The sequence below is a fragment of the Psittacula echo genome, assembly GCF_963264785.1.
Source record: "Psittacula echo genome assembly, chromosome: 3".
Lineage (NCBI taxonomy): Eukaryota > Metazoa > Chordata > Aves > Psittaciformes > Psittacidae > Psittacula > Psittacula echo.
Window position 1 is genome coordinate 126,626,561 of NC_137736.1, and position 22,141 is coordinate 126,648,701.

General features: G+C 54.2%; 3 protein-coding genes across 8 annotated transcripts in view; 1 reads left to right on the plus strand and 2 right to left on the minus strand.

Moving 5' to 3' along the window:
• Positions 1–3: 3 nt before the first annotated feature.
• On the plus strand, positions 4–6,120 carry DNAJB13 (DnaJ heat shock protein family (Hsp40) member B13). 3 transcript variants are annotated; one of them, XR_013956495.1, is made up of 8 exons: positions 4–283; positions 875–921; positions 1,009–1,170; positions 1,632–1,789; positions 2,762–2,875; positions 3,155–3,268; positions 3,349–3,647; positions 5,999–6,120. XR_013956495.1 is itself a non-coding variant. In XM_080614388.1 (8 exons), the coding sequence occupies exons 1-8, from the start codon at positions 216–218 to the stop codon at positions 4,259–4,261; spliced, it is 894 nt and encodes a 297-aa protein (XP_080470514.1). In that variant the 5' UTR covers positions 4–215; the 3' UTR covers positions 4,262–4,577. The 3 variants fall into 3 exon arrangements, 2 of the variants coding, with proteins under 2 accessions (XP_080470514.1, XP_080470515.1); XM_080614388.1 differs by lacking the exon at positions 5,999–6,120 and adding an exon at positions 4,108–4,577 and having other exon boundaries at positions 3,349–3,425; XM_080614389.1 differs by lacking the exons at positions 875–921; positions 5,999–6,120 and adding an exon at positions 4,108–4,576 and having other exon boundaries at positions 136–283; positions 3,349–3,425.
• Positions 4,776–10,770, minus strand: LOC308219437 (putative mitochondrial transporter UCP3). 4 transcript variants are annotated; one of them, XM_080614386.1, is made up of 7 exons: positions 10,128–10,770; positions 9,510–9,662; positions 8,458–8,588; positions 8,144–8,354; positions 7,780–7,977; positions 6,843–7,204; positions 4,776–6,124 (listed from the first exon to the last, which is right to left on the minus strand). In XM_080614386.1, exons 3-7 carry the CDS (start codon positions 8,581–8,583, stop codon positions 5,966–5,968), a joined length of 1,056 nt encoding a protein of 351 aa, XP_080470512.1. In that variant the 5' UTR covers positions 8,584–8,588; positions 9,510–9,662; positions 10,128–10,770; the 3' UTR covers positions 4,776–5,965. The 4 variants fall into 4 exon arrangements, with proteins under 4 accessions (XP_080470512.1, XP_080470510.1, XP_080470513.1 ...); XM_080614384.1 differs by having other exon boundaries at positions 10,089–10,770; XM_080614387.1 differs by having other exon boundaries at positions 6,843–7,023; positions 7,103–7,204; positions 9,510–10,770.
• An 82-nt stretch (positions 10,771–10,852) lies between these two features.
• The window catches only part of C2CD3 (C2 domain containing 3 centriole elongation regulator), a 50,466-nt gene continuing 39,177 nt past the window's right edge, over positions 10,853–22,141 (minus strand). The window contains 4 exon segments of the mRNA XM_080614380.1: positions 10,853–11,114; positions 18,059–18,161; positions 18,895–19,945; positions 21,593–21,810. Coding sequence (XP_080470506.1) covers positions 10,986–11,114; positions 18,059–18,161; positions 18,895–19,945; positions 21,593–21,810 — 1,501 coding nt within the window. The 3' untranslated portion in view covers positions 10,853–10,985.

Genomic DNA, 22,141 nt, shown 5'->3' on the forward strand with positions numbered 1-22,141 from the left:
GGACGGGGGGGGCCGGGAGGTGGTGCTGGGGATGGGGGAACCCTGTGTGTGCCCCGGTGCTTTGCTCCCCACCGGCTCTCCGCAGCAGCGGCCCGGCCGGGGGTGTTGTGGTAGCCGGGGTGTTGTGGTAGCCAGGGCTGGCCGGGAGGGTGCGTTCCCCGCTCTTTGTCCCGTTACAGGTATCGGAAGTTGGCCTTGAAGAGCCACCCCGTGAAATGCAAGGAGCCCTGGGCCCCCGAGAGGTTCCGGCAGCTGGCGGAGGCCTACGATGTGCTCAGCGACCGTAAGCGGGGCTGGGACGGGGGGGTCTGTGGTGGGGCTGTGGCTGAATCCCCCATCACTGCTGCACCCAGGGGCAGGGGTCCCGCAGCCAGGCTGAGGGCTGCTGCCTCCATGGAATGGTTTGGGTTGGAAGGGACCTGAAAGCTCCTCCAGCTCCAACCCCTGCCACAGGCAGGGACCCCTTCCACTGGAGCAGCTTGCTCCAAGCCCCTGTGTCCAACCTGGCCTTGAACACTGCCAGGGATGGGGCAGCCACAGCTTCTCTGGGCACCCTGGGCCAGCGCCTCAGCACCCTCACAGGGAAGAGCTTCTGCCTTATCTCCAACCTGAACTTCCCCTGTTTCAGTCTGAACCCATCACCCCTTGTCCTGTCACTACAGTTCCTGATGAAGAGTCCCTCCCCAGCATCCTTGTAGCCCCCTTCAGACACTGGAAGCTGCTCTGAGGTCTCCACGCAGCTTCTCTTCTCCAGGCTCAACAGCCCCAACTTTCTCAGCCTGGCTCCATACAGGAGCTGCTCCAGCCCCTGCTCATCCTCGTGGCCTCCTGTAGAATTGCTCCAACAGCTCCATGTCCTTCTTATGTCCACCAGAACTGCACCCAGTGCTGCAAGTGGGGTCTATTGCTGGCCACAGAGTGGTGGGGACCCCCTTCTTCCCCCAGCCTCTTTACAAATAAAACCTGGATCTCGGGCTTGAGATTCCCAACTCCTCCTTCCTCCCTAAGCTATGAAGAAAGGCATCTACGACAAGTTTGGAGAAGAGGGGCTCAAAGGTGGCATCCCCCTGGAGTTCGGTGATGACAATGCCTGGAGCGATGGATACGTGTTCCACAACGACCCCCACAGAGTCTTCAAGGAGTTCTTTGGTGGAGACAACCCCTTTGCAGGTACATGGAAGGGTCTGGGGTGGTCCAGGACCCATCTGTGGCTGTCACCATGCCATGGCCACCATGAGAGCTCGAAGCTCTGTGGGGCTGTTTCCCTGCCCAGTGATTCTGGTGCTGCTGGGCCCTGGTTCCTGCGGGTCAGATCCTGTTTGGCCCCAGTCTCAGGTGGGAGAGAGCCCTGAGGGTCTGTGTTCAGGCTCTCTGCTCTCCCCATAGGCTGTTGTGAGCCTTTTCATGGAGGATTTCCATCCCCAAAGAGGGCTGGGGTTGCTGAGATGCCATAAACATGTGAGCGAGATGAAACCACTTCAGCTGGAGCAGGACAGTGGTCACAGGCAGAAGCAGATGGGAGGTTTCTGCTTCTTGAGGCATATTTGGGGTGTTCATCTTCCATGAGGAGACCCCAGGGGCTCCCCAACCTCTAATCCAAGTGCGATGACCCCCTCTGCTTGTTCACACAGAGTTCTTTGCTGAGGATGGCTCAGAGTTGATCCTGCCTTTTGGGGGGCTGCGAGGCCGAGGAGCCATGAAGCAGGACCCGCCAGTTGTGAGGGATCTGTACCTGTCTCTTGAAGACCTGTTCCATGGCTGCACCAAGAAGATCAAGATCTCCCGCAGGGCAGTGACCGTGGGGTGAAGGGGGAGGCTGGAACCATCCTCTCCTGGAAAGGGAGCTTGGCACAAGAGGTGCTGTGAAAGCTGGTGGGGAGGCAGGGCTGAACCTGGAGCTGCACTGTCCTTTGGAGGAGAAGGACTTGGGGTGCTGGGTGAGGAGAAGCTCCCCATGACCCGGCTTCAGTGAGCGCTTGAGCCCAGAACCCCCCCGTGTGCTGGGTGCACCCCCAGAGCGTGAGCAGCAGCTCAGGGAGGGGATCCTGCCCCTCTGCTGTGCTCTGAGGAGACCCCCCCTGCAGCCCTGATCCAGCTCTGGGGCAGCAGCACAAGAGGGACGTGGAGCTGTTGGAGTGAGGGCAGAGGAGGCCATGGAGATGCTGCGAGGGCTGGAGCAGCTCTGCTCTGGAGCCAGGCTGAGAGAGCTGGGCTGGGGCAGCCTGGAGAAGAGAAGGCTCCTGAAGGGGAGACCTGAGAGCAGCTCCAGTGCCTAAAGGGGCTGCAGGAAAGCTGGAGAGGGGCTTGGGACAAGGGCCTGTAGGGCCAGGCCAAGGGGAATGGCTTGAACCTGCCCGAGGGGAGACTGAGATGAGCTCTTAGGCAGAAGCTGTTCCCTGTGAGGGTGCTGAGGCGCTGGCCCAGGGTGCCCAGAGAAGCTGTGGCTGCCCCATCCCTGGCAGTGTTCAAGGCCAGGTTGGACACAGGGGCTTGGAGCAAGCTGCTCCAGTGGAAGGGGTCCCTGCCCGTGGCAGGGGTTGGAGCTGGATGAGCTTTAACGTCCCTTCCAACACAACCCAGGCTGTGACTCTGCCAGACCCGGTGGCAGCTCAGGGATCCCTGCTCCATCTGCAGGGCTGTGTCTGCACTGCAGGGTCATGATCCAGCACGCACGGACCCAGTGCGTGGTGCTGGCTGCTCGGGTGGCTGAGCAGAGCCCGTACCCGTTCACAAACACTGATCCCCTCGTACCCCCCTCCAGGTGATGAACGAGGATGGTCAAACCAGCTCCATCAAAGACAAGATCCTGACCGTCGACGTGCAGCCGGGCTGGAAGCAGGGCACCAGGATCACCTTTGAGAAGGAAGGTGACCAGGTAATGCCTGAGGTGTGGAGCTCTGGGCCAGGTTTCCAGGTTTCCTTGTGTGTGCTTTGCAGGTCTCCTGGTGCCATGGGCAGTTGGGAGCGTGGTTAATGCAGCCATTCAGGGTCACTGTGCCCCACAGCACCCCAAGGAGCCCTTCCTGCCTGAGTTACCCTTAGGATGGATAAAACATCACTGAAAAGGGGTGGATTTCTGCCTGATGCCTGCTCCGTGCCCTGCTGAGTCTTTGACTGAAGACTCCTTTTGCCTTCCCCTCTCCCTCATTTTTAGGGCCCAAACGTCATTCCAGCTGACATCACCTTTGTTGTCCAGGAGAAAATCCACCCAAGGTTCAAGAGAACCAATGACAACCTCATCTTTGTGGCCACCATCCCCCTGGGAAAGGTAAAGGGCTGAGCAAGGCCATGGAACCAGGCCCTGTGGGGCAGCAGAGGCAGCTCCAGGTCCTGCTCCGTGCCCTGCAGGCCCTGGTTGGCTGCATGCTGGATGTGAGGACGCTGGATGGGAGGCTCCTGAACATCCCCATCAATGACATCGTGGAGTAAGTGCCAAGGGGGAGAAGGCTGCTGGGCTCAGGGGCCTTCCTGCACAGTTCGGTGGCCAAGGAGGTGAATGGGCACCTGGGAGGAGCCTCAGCACTGACACGTTCCTGTTGCCTGGATTACTGGGGTGCTTCAGCAGCTTTCCAGGAGGTTTGGGGGGATCCTGTCTGCAGGAGGGTGCCCACAGTGGGCTCCTGTCATCGTCTGGGGCTGTGCTGCTGGTAATGGAGAATCAGGGAATCCCTGGTTTGCGTTGAAGGGACCTTAAAGCTCCTCCAGCTCCAACCCCTGCCACGGGCAGGGACCCCTTCCACTGGAGCAGCTTGCTCCAAGCCCCTGTGTCCAACCTGGCCTTGAACACTGCCAGGGATGGGGCAGCCACAGCTTCTCTGGGCACCCTGGGCCAGCGCCTCAGCACCCTCACAGGGAAGAGCTTCTGCCTAAGAGCTCATCTCAGTCTCCCCTCGGGCAGGTTAAAGCCATTGCTTGCAGGGTTTAGGGTGTTTGGGTGCTCAGGCTGCCTGCAGGGAACCTGCAGCCGTGAGGCTGAAGAGGAGGGCAGGGAGTTCCCGCAGGGAAGCAATAGAAGGGGCCATGGGGCTCCACAGGGACACGTTGGGGCTTGGAGTCTGTGTTGGGATCATCCTGCAGCTCCTCTCAGCCCCTTCCTTTGCTCTGCAGCCCCAACTACTGCAAAGTGGTGCCAGGGGAGGGGATGCCTCTGCCTGGGGACACCCAGCGCAAGGGTGACCTCCTCATCTACTTCAACATCTGCTTTCCCAAGAAGCTCACACCTAACAAGAAGATGCTCTTAAGAAATGCCCTCCTGTCCTAGGGGACGATGCCCTTCTCCTTCTCCTCCCACCAATAAAGCTCTGGAGCCCATAATGGGTTGTTCTATGCACACTAAAACACAAGGATCATCCCAAACCAGCAGCCTTGAGGCTGTTCCTGCTGCCCTCACTCAGCTTTGCTTTAGGGACTCTACCCCTTGGCTGCCACCCTGCAGCCATGCAGGGGGTCATGGAGGATTTGGGGGGCATTGGAATCCTCCCAGCTCCTGGTTTGGGGGTGACTGCATGGGGCAGTGCAGGAAAGACCAAAAGCAAGGAGGAAAAGACCCCAGGATTTGCTCAGAGCATCACTGTGCTCACTGCAGCTTTCTCCTTGCTGGGCAACGGTGATCCCCTTCCCTATGGCAGAGACAGCCCCGGGCTCAGGGACCTCCTGCCAGTGGTCACCAGGTCCCATTTCAGCTGCTTGTGATGTTCCAGGAGAGGAGGCACAGGCCTGAGGGCACAAAGTTGTTGGAACAGTCGGGATCAGCACATCCCATAGGGACTGCCCCGGAACAGCGGTCCTGGGCCTTGTGTGTGAATCGGGTCTTAGAGTCCCAGAGTGGTTTGGGTTGGAAGGGACCTCAAAGCTCATCCAGCTCCAACCCCTGCCACGGGCAGGGACCCCTTCCACTGGAGCAGCTTGCTCCAAGCTCATTCTTATCCCTACAGGCCCTTGTCCCAAGCCCCTCTCCGGGTTTCCTGCAGCCCCTTTAGGCACTGGAGCTGCTCTCAGGTCTCCCCTTCAGGAGCCTTCTCTTCTCCAGGCTGACCCAGCCCAGCTCTCTCAGCCTGGCTCCAGAGCAGAGCTGCTCTAGCTCTCGCAGCAGCTCCTCTGGACCCAGCACCCCAAGTCCTTCTCCTCAGGCTCCATCCCATCTCCCCCAGCCTGTCTCTGTGCTGGGATTGCCCTGACCCAGGGGCAGGACCTTGCCCTTGGCCTGGTTGAGCTCCATGAGGTTCTCACCACATCCCTGGGGCAGAGGCAGCAGACACAGCCCAGGAGCCAGCCCCGGGGCCGAGGTGAGGGCCAGGGGAGGTCGTTGCTGCGCTGGGATTTGGGAGCCTGGATTCTTGTAGGGATGTGAGCACCAAATCGTTGATGCGATCGTGCAGCTCTAGGGGCTGCAGAGCCCAGGGTGAGTGGATGAGGCCCCCTTGGGGCTGGGCGTGCAGCAGCTCTTTGCACCCATGGGGGCACACGTGGCCGTGAGCCCACCCTGCTCCCATGCTTGTTTTTCCCTCATCATGGAAATCTCTGCTCAAGCTGCTCCCTGACACGTGGATAAGCTTCCCCTTCTCCAGCAGCATCCCAGGGCTGAGAGAACAATCATAAACCTCCCCAAAAGCGATGGATCAGACCCCATAGGGGCGGTTTATTGGAAGCGTCCATAAGGAATAACAGGAATGCCACATCCCTGGCTCTTGTGTGAGCGCAAGAGGGATTTCAAGCTGGTTTCACTCCCTGAAGCCACTTTTGCTTCTGCTGCTCACCTGCTCCTCACCACCATCAGCAAGTGATGCTCTTCCCAGCTGGAAAACCATCACCACTTCTTTCTTCCTCCCTAAACTCCGCTCTGGAAACCTCCGTTCTCCCATGTTCCTCTTCCAATCCCATTGTTTGTCCTTCCATCCATCCATCCAGTTCCTCTCATGGGTCCCTTTGGGCTGGGTGCCCATTGGCATCGCTGCTCCCCACGGCTTCAATTAATGGCAATTAATGTAATTGAGTGCAGGTCCTCGCCGAGGGGCGAGCGGGGCCGGGTCAGGAGCAGGCCAGCACGGCCGCGCGCTGCAGCTGCTCGTAGGAGACGAACATCACCACGTTCCAGGAGCCCAGGCGCAGGAAGGAGGGGACAAACCTGCACCGGGAGAAGCGGGACATGGGGAGGGCATCGCAGCAGTGCCCTGCCTGGTGCTGGGGTGCGTGCATCACAGAGCCACAGAGTGGTTTGGGTTGAAGGGACCTTAAAGCTCCTCCAGCTCCAACCCCTGCCACGGGCAGGGACCCCTTCCACTGGAGCAGCTTGCTCCAAGCTCATTCGTATCCCTACAACCCTTGTCCCAAGCCCCTCTCCAGGTTTCCTGCAGCCCCTTTAGGCACTGGAGCTGCTCTCAGGTCTCCCCTTCAGGAGCCTTCTCTTCTCCAGGCTGACCCAGCCCAGCTCTCTCAGCCTGGGTTGGTGCTGGGATTGCCCTGCCCCAAGGCCTGGTTGAGCTCCATGAGGTTCACATGGTCCCACCTCTCCAGCCTGTCCAGGTCCCTCTGGATTCATCCCTTCCCTCCCCGCATGTCACAGCTCGGTGCCATCAGCAAACCTGCTCACAGCACACTCAATCACTCTATGTCGTTAGAGTCCTGGTCCCATATCAGTGCTGGTCCCAGTCGAGACCCCTGCGGGCTGCCATTTGTCACTGGTGTCCATCGAGCCATTGACCAAACCCTCATCCAGCAATTCCTCCCCCACCATCAACCCATTTCTCTCCCATTTAGAGGGAAGGACGTGGTGGCTCCGGTGTCAAAACGCTTGCTCACGGCACCGATTTGCTGGTGCTCAGCATCATCACCCCCAGCCTCACCCCTTGTAGAAGCCAGCGAGCCCGTCCTGCATGAGCAGCGCCAGGAGGCAGCTCAGCGCGTTGCGGTACTGCCCGGGGCCCGCGTTCATGTACCGCGTCTTCACCACGTCCACCGGCGACGCCACCACCGTGGCGCAGAACCCGGCCCCGAAGGCGGCCACGAAGTGACAGGGGACGTTGTCTGTGGGGCACAGCAGGGGTGAGGGCCACAGGGATGGCTCCCACTGCGTGGGTCCCCCCCCGCTCAGCACCATCCTGACCTGCCATCAGCTGCGCCCGCAGCAGCGCGTCCTTAATGAGGTCGTAAGTGACGAGCTCCCCGCAGTTGATGATGGCGTTACGGGCGATGTTGGGCAGCGTCCCTGTGCGGAAGAGGGGTGGCAATGAGGAAGTGCCACGGCCTTGAATGGAGCACCCTGCGTGGGTGCCCCGGCCCTGCTGTCTCCATCCCTGCTTCATCCATCCCCAATCCCATCATTAAAAACAGGGAATGGTTTGGGTTGAAGGGACCTTAAAGCTCATCCAGCTCCAATCCCCTGCCACGGGCAGGGACCCCTTCCACTGGAGCAGCTTGCTCCAAGCCTCTTCCAAGCCATTCCCCTTGGCCTGGCCCTACAGGCCCTTGTCCCAAGCCCCTCTCCGGGTTTCCTGCAGCCCCTTTAGGCACTGGAGCTGCTCTCAGGTCTCCCCTTCAGGAGCCTTCTCTTCTCCAGGCTGCCCCAGCCCAGCTCTCTCAGCCTGGCTCCAGAGCAGAGCTGCTCCAGCCCTCACAGCAGCTCCATGGCCTCCTCTGGCCTCGCTCCAACAGCTCCACGTCCCTCTTGTGTCGGGGACACTGTAACTGCACACAGTGCTCATTGTCCCCTTCCTCATCCCCATTCCCACCCCACCGCTGTCTCCATTCCCATCCCAATCCCCATCCCCATTCCCTTCCTACCTCTCCATAGCCCGCGGACTCCCTCCTCCCTGGCGATGGTCCGATAGGCATCCACGGTGCCGCTGTACCGCCGGGCACCATCCAGCAGCGCCCCATTGGCCTGGAACCGCACCTTGACCACGTCGGTGGGCTGGGCACAGGCCACGGCCACCGCGCCCGTGGTGCAGCCCGCCAGCACCCGCGGGGCCAGTCCGGTGCCTGCAGAGCACAAGCGCTGGGACCCCCGGCTCTGTGGGTCCCCCGCCACATGGGGACCCCATTGAGTGCCCTGGGGCGTGGGGCAGCTGCACGGAGGGTGGGTGTTCGCCCCGGGTGCACACAGGGACAAGGGGCGTGCAGGGATGAGGTGCTCCTGGACACTCACTCTCAGCACCCTTGGGGGTGTAGAGCTGCTTGACGGAGTCGTAGAGGCCGATGCGGATGGAGGCGAAGCTCATCTGGCGCTGGAGCCCGGCCGCCAGCCCGCTGTACAGGCTGCGGGGTCCTTCCATCCGCACCATGGTGCTCAGCGTCCCAAACACCCCCCGGTATTCCACGGCCCCGATGGTCCGGGGGATGCGCACCTCACCCTGGATCTGAGGGACACCCGCGTCACCCCAAGCACCAGCAGCTCCGAGGCGGACACGGGGGGCACCCACGGTGGGTGCTGGCAGGGATGTGGGGTGCAGCGGGTCCTACCTGCAGCCGCACTTTGGCAGTGTCCAAGGGGAAGGTGCAGAGGTCGGCGATGCACCCGGCCAGCCCCGCGCTCACGAACTTGATGCCGGCTGTTGGGGGTACCTCGGGGGGCTTCAGACCCACCATGGTGGCTGGAAAGGAAAGGGGGCTTCAAGCCGGGGTCCAGTTTAGGGGCAGGGGTGGCAACGTGGCCTCTCGCTGCCTTCAGACACCCCACAAGCCAAACCCTGCCCTGATTCCTTGCCTGGATCCCTGGGGAAACTGAGGCAGGGGCTCCACGCTCAGCCCAGGGATGGCACTGGATGCACCCACCCCATCCCACCCCATCCCAGCCACAACAGGGGTGCTCGGTGGGACCATCTCCCCCAGGGTGACCCCCTCCATGGCCTCACCGTTGGCAGCCCGGCTCCTCACACGGGCATTGCCTGGCTCCTTGGCTCCCCCTTATATAGCACCAGGACGGCACCAGGACGGCATTCCAGCCACCGGGATCGGGTGACAGCGAAACCCAGTTCCCTTGCTGGCATTTGAACTGAGCAGAGTGGGGCCACCCGTGGCTGAGGTCCAGTCCTTGGGTCCTGCCCTGACCCCCAGCACCCATCAGAGCAGAGCAGCCCACAACAGGATCCTCAGATGGGGAATAATTTGGGATTAACCCTAAATGTGCTTTGGGAAGGACGAGATGCAGCAAACACCTGAAGGGTTAAAAGGCGACCGGTTCAGGGTCAGGTTGATCCCCTCTGCCCCTGGCACGGACCCATGGAGCTGTAACCCATTCCAGAGAGCTGGATTTCCGTGGCTGGGTGTAACGTGCCCCCCGAGCTCACGTGGAGCAGCAAAGAGGCTCCGAGATGAAGCCATGATGTAAACCAGGATGACCTTTACAGCGTGGCTGAGGGGAAGGTGCCAAGGGGAGGGATGAGGCTGGAGGCCAAGGGGGGGTGAGGGATCAAGGAATGTCCCTTTTCCTCCAGTTCCTTAGAACTCCATGTTTAACCCTTGGTGTTATTGAGCCTTACACCCGCAAAGCCCAAAGGGACGCGCGAGCTCACCCTGTGTGTGAGTAGGGAGCAGGGATTTGGAGCTGGTTCAGCTCCAGAAGCCACCTTTGCTCCAGCGATGGGCTCCAGGCAGAAGCTCGTCACCAACCTCTGGTGTCCGTGGCCTTGTTGTCCCACCTGGCTGGACCTTGCTCCACCACTGACCTAAATGCAAGAGGGAGAAGTTGTTTACCTCCTGCCTGAGCTATAACCCAGGAGTCAACGTTGGCACCTCCTCTGCCCGTGTTCCCAACCCAGCTGGCATCCAGCCCGCGGTGTGCTGGGATCAGCTTTAACCTGCCCGAGGGGAGACTGAGCTGAGCTCTTAGGCAGAAGCTCTTCCCTGTGAGGGTGCTGAGGCGCTGGCCCAGGGTGCCCAGAGAAGCTGTGGCTGCCCCATCCCTGGCAGTGTTCAAGGCCAGGTTGGACACAGGGGCTTGGAGCAAGCTGCTCCAGTGGAAGGGGTCCCTGCCCGTGGCAGGGGTTGGAGCTGGAGGAGCTTTAAGCTCCCTTCAACCCAAACCATTCCATGATTCCACGACAACTTCAGAGCTACATCCTGAATACAAAAGAGTGGTTTGAATTCAGCACCTCACTTGGAGCGTTCCCTCTCCCTCGAGGTCCACTCACTCCAAGCTGATATCCAGTTACTCTGCAGTGACCTTTCCATGTGCCCCTGTGGGAAACATTCCATGACATCCTCTCCCCTCTGGCACTGGAGGCTCCTGGAGGAAGGAACCCATCCACCTGCCAGTGACGAGCTCCATGCCCAGCGGGACACTTCGCACTGGACAACAAGAAACCTTGGGAATTTTATTGACACACAAACAGCACGGAAAGAACTCAGCCCAGTTTGTATCCAAACCCATTTTCCAAAAGGTTCCTGACCTAAAAACGTACAAAAATAATTTAGGATATAAAATTCCATATTTCTAGTAAAATCCTTCTGTACACATCCCGGTATTTTACAGTGTCCTTGGCCTGGGCTTCCACATCCCCCTGGGCACATCCATTGCTCCAAGAATGTGCTTCCCAGCATGTATTTTCTGGAAGGTCCCTGGGGAGGGATCTCATCTTCCCACTCCTTCCACAGCACCAGGTCTCTGCTTGCTGATGGGCATCGAAGTTCTCCGTCCTCCTTCCATCATCCTTTGATGGATGCTTGATGGAGCATTGATGGATGCATGGAGCATCCACTGATGGATGGTTGAAGGAGCTGTCTCAGTGTGTTTTCTCATTAAAATAAAAGGTTAATGAGAGAAATTCCATATGATTAAATCCCAGAAATGGAATAGCTGGAGACCAGAGGACAGCTCCATGCCTGAGAGGGTGTCTCACTGGGGACCTGCCCTTGCAAGACGCATGCTCTCAGCTCCCCCCAGGCATCAGTGGGATACCAATATGGATTCCATGCCCTCTTCCCTGGAGGAGGTGGTGCAGCAGGCCGTGGCTCGGGAAGCAGCAGCTCTGGGCGGGCTCTCTCCAGCGTTATTCCTTCTTGGAGAGCTGAGCAGAGAAGATCCTGGCGATCCTCTGGGTCTCCTCTTCCGAGAGCTCAGCCGCGGGCCGGGGCCGCTGGGGCCGTCGGTAGGGGATACCCTGCAGCAGGGCTGCGCTCTGCGGGGACAAGGGACAGGAGTTAGGAGCCCGTGTCCATGGGACACCCATTCAGGGTCCTGCAGCAAAGGATACCCAGGGCAAAGCCCTCGTGAAGGGGTTCCTGCTGCTCAGCTGTTCTCCTTGAGGGGGTTTCTCTTGTTCCTCACACTGAAAAGCAAAGGCTTGGATAAACGCACGTTTGTTCCAGGTGTCTGGGTAAAAACCCTTCTTTGTTCCAGGTGTTTGGAAAGACTCATTTTCACCATGGTGAAGTATTCCCCTGCCTGACACAAGAGCAGCCGCTGCAATGCTGGCTTTTCTCACCACTGCAGAAAGCAAAAGGTACAGACCTCTATTAGAGAGCCTTTTGGCACATGAACCCTGAACCTGTGCCTACCCACAGCCAAAGGAGCCATGGGAGGGTCTCCCCTGGCTTCTGACACCCTGAATATTGGGGTTTAATTATTAAATTTAATTATTAATTTAATCCTTACCTTTAATTTGCAGAACCCTAAAATCCAACCCCTTTGCCACGGAGAGGGCAGTTTGCTTACACAGCAAACCCAAACCTGCTGACCGCAGGAAGCCACACAGGAGCAGGTACCTGAAAACCATCCTGGAGGAAAACTTGGCCTCTCCTGGCCTTCCCTCTTTGCACAAACTGTAACTGCTGCTAAATCAGCTTCTGGTTAACGTCCTGTGCTGCGGCTGCAGCAAACACAGGGACAGCCAGGATGTGCTGGGCACTGGTGAGGCCGCACCTGGAATCCTGTGCTCAGCTCTGAGCCTCTCACTGCAAGAGAGACATTGAGGGGCTGGAGCGGGGCCAGAGAAGGGCAGCGGAGCTGGTGCAGGGCCTGGAGCCCAAGGGTGATGGGGAAGGGCTGAGGGACCTGGGGGGTTCAGTGTGGAGAAGAGAAGGCTCAGGGGGGACCTGATGGCTCCCTACAAGTGCCTGAGAGGAGGATGGAGCCAGGAGGGGCTGGGCTCTGCTCCCAAGGAACAAGGGATGGGACAAGAGGAACCGGCCTCAAGCTGCACCAGGGCAGGTTTAGATGGAGCTGAGGAACAATTCCTGCCCCAAAGGGTGCTCAGGCATTGGAACAGGCTGCCCAGGGCAGGGCTGCAGGCACCGTCCCTGCAAGGGTTCACACCCCGTGGAGATGAGGCCTCAGTGCCATGGGGCAGTGGTGGCCTTGGCAGTGCTGGCAATGGTTGGACTGGATGAGCTTAAAGGGCTTTTCCAACCTGGTTGATTCTGTGATTCTATGTAGACATCAGGGTGTGTTTCTTTTTATCTGCAGTGTTTTCCCCTAAGGGTCATCCCCAGCGCTGCTGTCACCGGTTAACACACATCTGAGCCTGTGAAGCACAGGAAACCAAACACAAACATCTCCAAAACCACTTATTTTTGACCAAAAAACCCCATTTCCCAGCCCGAAGGGTGAGGTCAGAGAAGAAACAGGATCCTCGAGCTGCATCTCTCAGGAGAGAGCCAATCACCTCAGGAGACCTTTCCACTGCTCCCAGCGAGGCTGAGCCCGGCTGCATGGAGAAGCAGCCCAGCGATGCAGGCAAAAGGCTGGACCAAGGCACTGGCTTTCAAATCAAGCTTGGGTGCCAGGAGACCCAGTGAGCAGCATGGCCTGAAGTAGCTCTGCTTCTTTAACCCCCTGAGGACAGCTGAGGCCAGATCTTCCCTCTCTCATCTCAGTCTCCCCTCTGGCAGGTTCAAGCCATTCCCCTTGGCCTGTCCCTACAGGCCCTTGTCCCAAGCCCCTCTCCAGCTTTCCTGCAGCCCCTTTAGGCACTGGAGCTGCTCTCAGGTCTCCCCTTCAGGAGCCTTCTCTTCTCCAGGCTGCCCCAGCCCAGCTCTCTCAGCCTGGCTCCAGAGCAGAGCTGCTCCAGCCCTCGCAGCATCTCCATGGCCTCCTCTGGCCTCGCTCCAACAGCTCCACGTCCCTCTTGTGCTGCTGCCCCAGAGCTGGATCAGGGCTGCAGGGGGGGTCTCCCCAGAGCACAGCAGAGGGGCAGGATCCCCTCCCTGAGCTGCTGCTCACGCTCTGGGGGTGCACCCAGCACACGGGGGGGTTCTGGGCTCAAGCGCTCACTGAAGCCGGGTCATGGGGAGCTTCTCCTCACCCAGCACCCCAAGTCCTTCTCCTCAGGGCTCCTGGTCTCCCCCATAGCAATGGCTCTCTATTAAATTCCTCAAATCAGCCCATTAATGCTATTTCAAAGGGCCATGGAACTGCATTTCCTATCTCTCACCATTCTCCTCTCACATGTACTCGTGCTGCACACGTCCTTGTGCACAATGGGAAGAGAGAAACAGCAACTCGCATTTGTAGACATTAAATGAGCTTTCCTCCTTTGTCCTTACAGAGAACACTCCAGAGGTGCCACAGGACTTCTCCTGCATGAGGGGAAGCCAGAGGCACATCAAAGTGGAGCTGCTATGGTCAGAGAGGCTGCTGCAGGAAACTGCCCCTCACTCACATTTTGCCTCCAGTGCAATAACATGCCTCAAAGGCACACTGAAAACACGACACAGGAGCAGGTGTCTGGTGCTGTTAGATGACACCAAGGGGATGGATTGCAGCTTGTGTGCTCCTGACTGTCAGTAAATGAGGTGTGCCTGGAAAACACAGCACTTGCAGCCTGTTTCAGATAGAAGTGGCTGAAATCCTCCTCCTCTTACCACCGGGTCTGGTTACAGCAACGCGGAGGTGTTCAGATGCGTGTAACTACCCCAAGGACCTTCCTACAGATGAATTTCCAGCTCTAGGAAAGGTTTAGCAGCTCTTCCTGCTGCTCTTCTATGTGCAAAGGTGTGAAAGGCAATGAGAGAAGTTTAAAGGGGCAGTTACCACTTGAGCTCACACATGAGCCTTGTTGGACTCCATGAGGTTCACACGGTCCCACTTTTCCAGCCTGTCCAGGTCCCTCTGGATCCCATCCCTTCCCTCCAGGGTCACTGCACCACACAGCTCGGTGGCATCAGCAAACCTGCTGAGGGTCCTGGATCCCACTGTCCATGGCACCAATAAAGATGTTGAACAGTGCTGGTCCCAACAGCAACCCTGAGGACACCACTCATCACTGGTCTCCATCCATACCTACGTCCATATAAAGCTACTTTGAAACGTGCACACTCCTCACACAAAAAACATCAATCAAGACCTTCTGTGCTGCATCTTTAAGATGCTTCTTTGATAGATCAAAGGGGCTATTTCAGTGCTTTAACCCTCTTGGGTTTTTCTCCCTCTGTCTCTAAGCCAACACTGTCCCAGCCTCCATGTACCCAACACTCAGCCACGGTTGCACCCAGTAATCAGGAAGATCCAAGAGGAAAAGAGGACCTGGATTATCTGATTGCTGTGTGCCAGAGGCTGGAGGAAAGCAAACAGATTTATAAGCACTGCTCAGGTTTTGGGGATGAGTTATTTCAAAGTCAAAGGATCCTGGTACCGGAGCTGGGGAAGGTTTCAGCCCTGGGGCTCAGCAAGTTGAATGTCTGGATTTGTTTGTGCACAGGGCTGAAGGAGTGAAAACAGATCTGTGTTAATAGGCTACAGCCTCCCCCTGCCATGACCTTGTACCTACTTCTGCTTTCTGAACAGGAAAAGGTTCCTATCAAACCATGGACCAGAGCCAGCAACTCCAAAAGGGACATCAGGAATTCAGCCCCGCTGTTTGCTTTCCTGCTTGTGAAAACGAAAGGGAATGTCAGCATTTCTGTTCCAGGGGACAGGAGGGTGAATTTGGAGACTAAAAGCCTTAACTCTGCTCCCTGGGTAAGCTGAGGGAGGAAAGAGAAGAGCTTTAGTGGCTGTGGCTGAAGTGGGAGCAGGTCAAGAGGAAACATTCCAGCCAGTAAAGGCTGTTTGGACAGTTGGTGGCCATTTATAGAACAGATAAAGCCCTTTTCTTCTGAATCTGTCAAGATCTGTGTTAGAAAAGTGTTAGTTCTAATTTACATTGAAGGTAAATTTATGTATATACAAATAGGAATTATTCTATGTAAAACTGTTTCCCGTATTTCTTATCCTTTTGGCATATTCATAGAGGTACGGGGGAAAAAATCAAGATATCTTAATGAGTATCCTGTTAACTCTCCAGTTCTTCAAATACTTCCTCCTGCTCCCCCAAACCAGCTCCATGACCATTAGACTGGGCTGACTCTGAAAGGCAGCAGCCTGGCTATGGGTATCCCCATACCCATATGCATGGTTGCAATGTGATTTCAGTGGTTTCAATGTGATTCACTGGAATCACATTGAAATGTTTTCCCTCTAGAATGTGATTGTTCTGAACCTTCCCAGAACCGATGTTGTGGTGCTCTTTGAGGGAAACAACACACCTAGAGAGGGTAAATGTTGGCCCTGGAAGATCAGCCATAGTATATAAAATAATATGGAACATATGAATGCAGTAAAGGTGAAGAGAGAGAATGGAGGCTGGAGCAACAGTCAGAGATAAGATTTGGATAGTAATCATGGAATGGTTTGGATTGAAGGGACCTTAAAGCTCATCCAGCTCCAACCCCTGCCAAGGGGAAGGGACACCTTCCACCAGAGCAGCTTGCTCCAAGCCCCATCCAGGGCTTGGGAAAGTGCAGAGCTGCTGCTGAACCTGAACAGCAGCAGGAGTCACCCCAGGGCAGGTGGATCAGACAGGACAGTGGGTGACCAGTGTGGAAGAGAAGAGCTAGAGAACTGGAAGCCTGAGTCTGATATAATGGAGATAAAAGGTCTAAAAAGGAAAGATTTCATGAGGCTCTGCAAAACTGAGGTGCCCAGAAGGTGACCACAGCATCCAGGCTGAGGCTGGAGCTGCTGTAGCACCTTCTCAGAACCTCATATCCTTGCAGCCAGCTCCTTTGAGATGAAGGCTTCCCCTTCTCACCACTTCTTCATCCTTTTGAGGAGGAAGACAGGGAAAGCAGTAAGTCAGACGAGACAGGGGGAGCTGGCAGGGGAAGGCCAGGAGAGAAGTCTGCCAGCTGCCACGTGAGCGAGAGGGGACTGCAGCTCTTCAGACAACAACAGCTCTGACTTCAGCCTTGCTGTCACGCTCGGTGTTTGCTGAGCTGTGCAGAAACCAGCCCAGATTTAGAAACTGAGGTTCTTAGAGCTAATTCAGGACAAAACTATGAGAAAGCAGTTTTCCTGAACTCTGTTTTACCCTCAGCATAGGACACAAACTCACTCTTCATCCAGGGTGTTTGATGTCTGATGTGATGTGTTGTGCACAACACAAGGCACAACTGAGTCCTGTCTCAACAGACCCCTACAAGTGCTACAGTGAAGGATTAGGTGTAGCCAGTCCAGGAATGAAGCTGGGTTAAGGTCAGCTATATTCAAATAGTGCCTAATAATATTCTCCCTCATTATTACTCACTTTCAGGAGGGTGTTTCAGCCACTAAGCTTAGCAGAGAGAGGGAATTCAAAGTAATGCTGGTGTTAATATTACTCCATGGGTCTGAGTGATGATTTGCAGATGCTCAGGAAGACCTGGAAGAACTGTAGCTAAGTCTGTGAAGAAAGCAAAACTCAGAAGCAGGGAGATGACAAGAAGGCAGAGGAAAGGGGGAATCAGTGATGGACAGAGGCAAACACAGAGAATTTGGAGGACATGCCAAAGGAGAAAGACAGCTGAGGTTCTGCTGCTGATTTCATCCACAATATTTAGGCACAGCATGAAAAGCAGGCGCTAAGACACACTGCAGACTAGGTGTTAGCATCAAGACACATCTGAGGATCCTTGAAGCATATTGTACCCAAGTCTCCCCCGATAAAGGTTTCTACTTCCATAAGGAATAAGTTCCAAGAGCTTTAGGAAAAGGTAATATAAGGTAAATCAGGAAAAAATCATTTTTACAACACAAATCAGCAACAAGTGAGGTACTTCACCTGAGCTGTAAACATGTTTATTGATCTAAAATAGTTTCCATTACTTCAGAGCTATTAGATCCTGCCCGTTTCCTTGCTCTTTAATCAAGCAAGCTGTTCCCAGTGACATAAATGCTCCTTAAAGCACGTGTTTCATAGGTCATGAGGAGGGGAACGAACACATTATGTATTCTGGGAGTAGTAAACAGACAGCCCAACTGCTGCAGCACCCAGACCTGCACCAACACTCATCACAAAGCTGGGGCTGGAAATGAATAGTATGTAAACCCCAAAACAAGTGAGCTACAACCCTTCTGCACTAAATACATGTTGATGCACATCAAACCAACTATAAAACAGGAAAAGCAATCAACAGCTTTCCTGTATGAGGAACAATCTCTCTAAGTATTCTACTACCCCCTCTGTTGAGGAAATGTTACTTGCTGCCCCTCAAGGAGAGGCATTTGGCACACCCTCATTTCATCCTGATCTCAAAGACACAAATTGGAGTTGTTATTACAAGTTACAGATTGTGTCCTTGAAATCACAGAATCACAGAATGGTTTGGGCTGGAACAGACCTTAAAGCCCATCCAGTTCCAACTCAGGGACCCCTTCCACTAGAGCAGCTTGCTCCAAGCCCCTGTGTCCAACCTGGCCTTGAACACTGCCAGGGATGGGGCAGCCACAGCTTCTCTGGGCTCATCTCAATCTCCCCTCTGGCAGGTTAAAGCCATTCCCCTTGGTACCAAAGTTCTTACCTCGCATTAAAGCCTGAACAAGTGCAGAGTGAGCTCCAGCCCCGTTCACTGACCCCAACGCAGAGGAGCAATGTCCACTGAGTGTTTAGACAAACTGGTTTATGCAAACCCTTAAGTATCACAGATGCTGCAGCCATGAACACTGAAAATGACTCTCACAGAGAGAAGAGGTATCAGAAAGATTCTCCTTGACATGATTTGGAAGCCATCACCTCCACCCTGAGTGCTGACAGGTACTTTTGTTCCTGCTTTAATGAATGGACTCTGCTGAACTAGGACAAGAAAGGAAAGGATGTCCCATACTTACTTCTGGAGCTGTGGAGGGACAAGAAGAAATGCTGAGCAGTCTCATGGTGGCTTCCATCTGCTGGGGTGGAAGGAAGAAGTTGGGAACAACAATAGGATCAGATCTGAACAGAACTGTTAAGGTACAACCTCTGGCACGGTGTAGCTGCACAGAGCCCCACTGGAGCTGTAGATGTGGAATAAACCCCACTATAATAGCTGTTAATGGCCTCCAGATGTTGAATCTCATTCATTTTAATCCATATACTATATTTCTCAACATCTGGTTCTCTCACCTGGCCTCACAGAGCATGGGCCACCAACTTGCTTTACAGTAATACCTCACAGAAGTGTAGAGTGCTTCATCCTGCAGGAATTCCAACACAACTTGGTGAAACAGAAAGCGAGATCTGGGATCTGTGCAAGAAATGTGGGAAAGAGCAAAACAAACTACATTGATAGAGAAGAAACACAAGAGCTGTAATCCATGGAGAAAACCAACATGGGGAAGAAATGCAAGAAGACAGGTTGGCACTACCCAAAATGAAGTTAACTCTCATGGATATTGGTGACAAATTGCAAGGAAGTCATAGTATCATGGAATGGTTTGGATTGGAAAGGACCCTAAAGCTCATCCAGTTCCAATCCTCTGCTATGTACAGGGACACCTTCCACTAGGGCAGGTTGTTCCAAGCCCCGTCCAACCTGGCCTTGAACACTGTCATCACTACATGGTGTGAGACACAACGTAACAGGGTCTTCTGACACCTTCCCAGGTCATCAACTCTCACTTCTCAGGGAAGAGCTCCCCATAGTGTATTTCTCCTTGAACACAATGTGTGTGTAAGAAAAGGATACAAAACAATCTTGGGTTTGACAGCCTTTTCTGACTCTTCCAGTGGGTCTTCACTACTGTCATCAGAAAAGCTTCCACTGTTTCCTTCTGAGCCTGCTTGGGCTGACACACTCTTAATACAGATCTCACCAGAACCACTTTCTTCCTTGTCTTGATGATCTTCATTTACAACCTCACCCTCTTCCTCCTCTTTCTTTCTTTCTGCGTTTTCTAGGTTGGTCAAGCCAACATCTCCTGGAAATGCCAGTTGTTCTTTGGATGCTGCTGGAAACTCTACATTTTGATCTAGAGGTTCAGCATTAAATGCTTTATCCCAATTACAGTTTCCATCTTCTCCAGGCCCATTGGCTGTTTGATACAGCTCTGATAAGTGAGCAGGCTGAAACAGCTCCTTCTCAGTTGCTTCCGTGCCTCTATTCAAGCTCTGAATTCCTTCTGCTGCTGCCCAAGTACTGCTCCCATCTGCATGGAGGCTAATGCACGAGCTAAAGGTGGTGAGCAAGCTTTGGTTGTCACCTTGGAGCATGCTGGAGAAGGTGCTGCTCCGTCTGCTGTTTCCTCTTCGGAAACAATCAGTGTCCACTGAGTGTTGGTCTTCAGGCCTCAGGTCTATGGATTGCAGGTCAGCTCCCTGCTCCCCATCAGACAGCACACTGGACCAGGGACTGGTTTTGTCTGTCATGGTTGTTATTTCATTGAGAGTTCGTGGTTCTATAACATCTTCTTCATATTCTTCTTCACTGTGTGGTTGGACAGCGAAAGCACCTTCATGTTCTTGGGTAGAGCTCCTTGGCAAAGGATGCTCCTCGTCAGGCACAGCTTGGTCTAGAAGCTCATGCAACATGTGTCTATCAAACACAGGTCTCTCAAAAGAGCATGGCTGTTGTGTATCACTGCAAATGCTGGAGGAGTCCAACTCAAGTTGGCCTTGACACACTTCAGGTCCACCTTCATTATCCTTCTGGCTTGGTACACATGTAACACCCAGCTTTCTGCTGCTGTCTTGATGCACATGAGAAGATTCTTTACTGGTTTTAGTTATAGCCTGTAAGTCTGATGAACAGAAAACAGCATCAGTAAAGGCACAGAGCCACAATTCACTTTTTATCTGATTTATTTGGGCTTTCTGAAGGAAATCATGTACGTAAGAACAGGTTTGAGTTAAATATGTACTGCTTCGTCAGACACTCTGCTGATGTGGTCACATTCTGCTCTCTATCACTGACAAGGCCCAGAGAAGGGCAGAAATCTGTAGGGAAAACGAAATGTTCAGGAATAAATTACTGGGAAATAACTGGAAATACCCACATGCATGTACAGGAAAAAACTGGACAGTGAAAATACTCTGATATACAGAGTACACCTAAAGCCAATGGAACAAACACCTATTGCTTGGAGTGGCTGAAACCAGATTGGACAGTTCAGACCATATAGGAAGAGGAGAAGAATAATCTACTCAGGAAAGATGGATTATCTTACCAGGTTTTCCTCTCACAGCTTCCCTAGTTTTATACCCAGAAGACACAGTTACTACTGATAATCGCAAACTTTCTGCTCCATTTAACAACTTGAATCAAATGACAGACAGTTGTTAATTCAATATTTGGAAAACAGGAATTCCCTCATTCCAAGGCCAGGTTGGACACAGGGGCTGGGAGCAAGCTGCTCCAGTGGAAGGGGTCCCTGCCCGTGGCAGGGGTTGGGGCTGGATGAGCTTTAAGGTCCCTTCCAATGCAAACCACTCTACCATTCTATGATTCTATGACTGATGATCAGATGTGGTGGTAAAATTGTCTGAGAAGAAGGAGCTGCCTGTGCTCCTAACACAGGTCCTGGAAAAATGTGACTGGAACAGTAGCCTAAACATTAAAAGAACTCTATGCAATCTTGGAAATCTCTGGCGATTTGACATTCCTTAAAAAGCCACAATCACCTCTTTTTGGTTCCTAGTTAGCAGATCTTAGTAATTTCTTAGATAAGACAGACTGGCTTGGGTTGGAAGGGACCTAAAAGCTCATCCAGTTCCAACCCCTGCCACGGGCAGGGACACCTTCCACTGGAGCAGCTTGCTCCAAGCCCCTGTGTCCAACCTGCCCTTGAACACTGCCAGGGATGGGGCAGCCACAGCTTCTCTGGGCACCCTGGGCCAGCGCCTCAGCACCCTCACAGGGAAGAGCTTCTGCCTAAGAGCTCATCTTAGTCTCCCCTTGGGCAGGTTAAAGCTATTCCCCTTGGCCTGGCCCTACAGGCCCTTGTCCCAAGCCCCTCTCTAGGCTTTTTTGTAGCCCCTTTAGGCACTGGAGTTGCTCTAAGGCCCCTTAAGGAGCCTTCTCTTCTCCAGGCTGACCCAGCCCAGCTCTCTCAGCCTGGCTCCAGAGCAGAGCTGCTCCAGCCCTCGCAGCAGCTCCGTGATGATCATTTTTCCACAGACCTCCCTTTTCCCACTGAACAGACACTGAAATTCCAGTGGAGTTCAGGCTCTATGGAGAGGGCCTTAATTCCCACTGAATCTTCTTACTCAATGCTTCAGTTCAACATTGTCATTTGTGAGAGGGGTTTGGAAGTCTCTACAAACCTCTCTCCCACGGGACCAACATGCACAGATCACCAACACCAACAACTGGTCCTGAACACATAGAATATTTGCAGATCCTTTAAGGCAGCTTCTGACAACAAGCTCTAAACCAGGTGACAACTTACCACTGATGAGGCTGCTGACCTGAGACACCAACTGACTAGATCTTTCCAAAAGATGGCATCCATTGGGATCCACTTCTCTGCTCATTGAACCCCGATGATCACTCTCCTGCTCTTCATGACTTGGTCTGGATGTGTTCCCATAACTGAAGTCAGGAAAAGACTTGGTCAGCTTCTGACTGAAGTATCTTTGCACCTCATCCAGCTCACTCAAGTTTTTTCTGTAAGCAGAGGGAAGAAATTGTGTAAGAGGGAAAAAAAATGCTTGTGGCAGTGGTTCCATTTGTATCATTCCACTCAACAGCATGTAAATATGAACTATGAGATTAAAGGTTATTACTGAAAAAGAGATCAGCAGGCAAGTGCTGAAGTTGACAGGATAACACGCAAGAGGAAATGTCCAATTAGCTATGAAACTTAGGCTGGAATACACAAAAAAGAGCTTGTTTTAAACTTACTTAGTCAAAGTGTTGCATTTGAGATGATTTTCCAACTGAAGTCATAAAGACAAGAATATTGACAGAGGATTTCTGCTTTATTAAGATCTAAGGA

Coding starts and splice junctions, on each gene's coding strand:
- DNAJB13 (XM_080614388.1), top strand. CDS start 216: ATGCAAGGAGCCCTGGGCCCCCGAGAGGTTCCGGCAGCTGGCGGAGGC. Junction 922..1,008: donor CTATTGCTGGCCACAGAGTG/GTGGGGACCCCC, acceptor TTCCTCCCTAAG/CTATGAAGAAAGGCATCTAC. Junction 2,876..3,154: donor TTGAGAAGGAAGGTGACCAG/GTAATGCCTGAG, acceptor CCTCATTTTTAG/GGCCCAAACGTCATTCCAGC.
- LOC308219437 (XM_080614386.1), bottom strand. CDS start 8,583: ATGGTGGGTCTGAAGCCCCCCGAGGTACCCCCAACAGCCGGCATCAAG. Junction 8,355..8,457: donor CTGCCAAAGTGCGGCTGCAG/GTAGGACCCGCT, acceptor GGTGTCCCTCAG/ATCCAGGGTGAGGTGCGCAT. Junction 6,125..6,842: donor CTCGCTGGCTTCTACAAGGG/GTGAGGCTGGGG, acceptor CTCCCGGTGCAG/GTTTGTCCCCTCCTTCCTGC.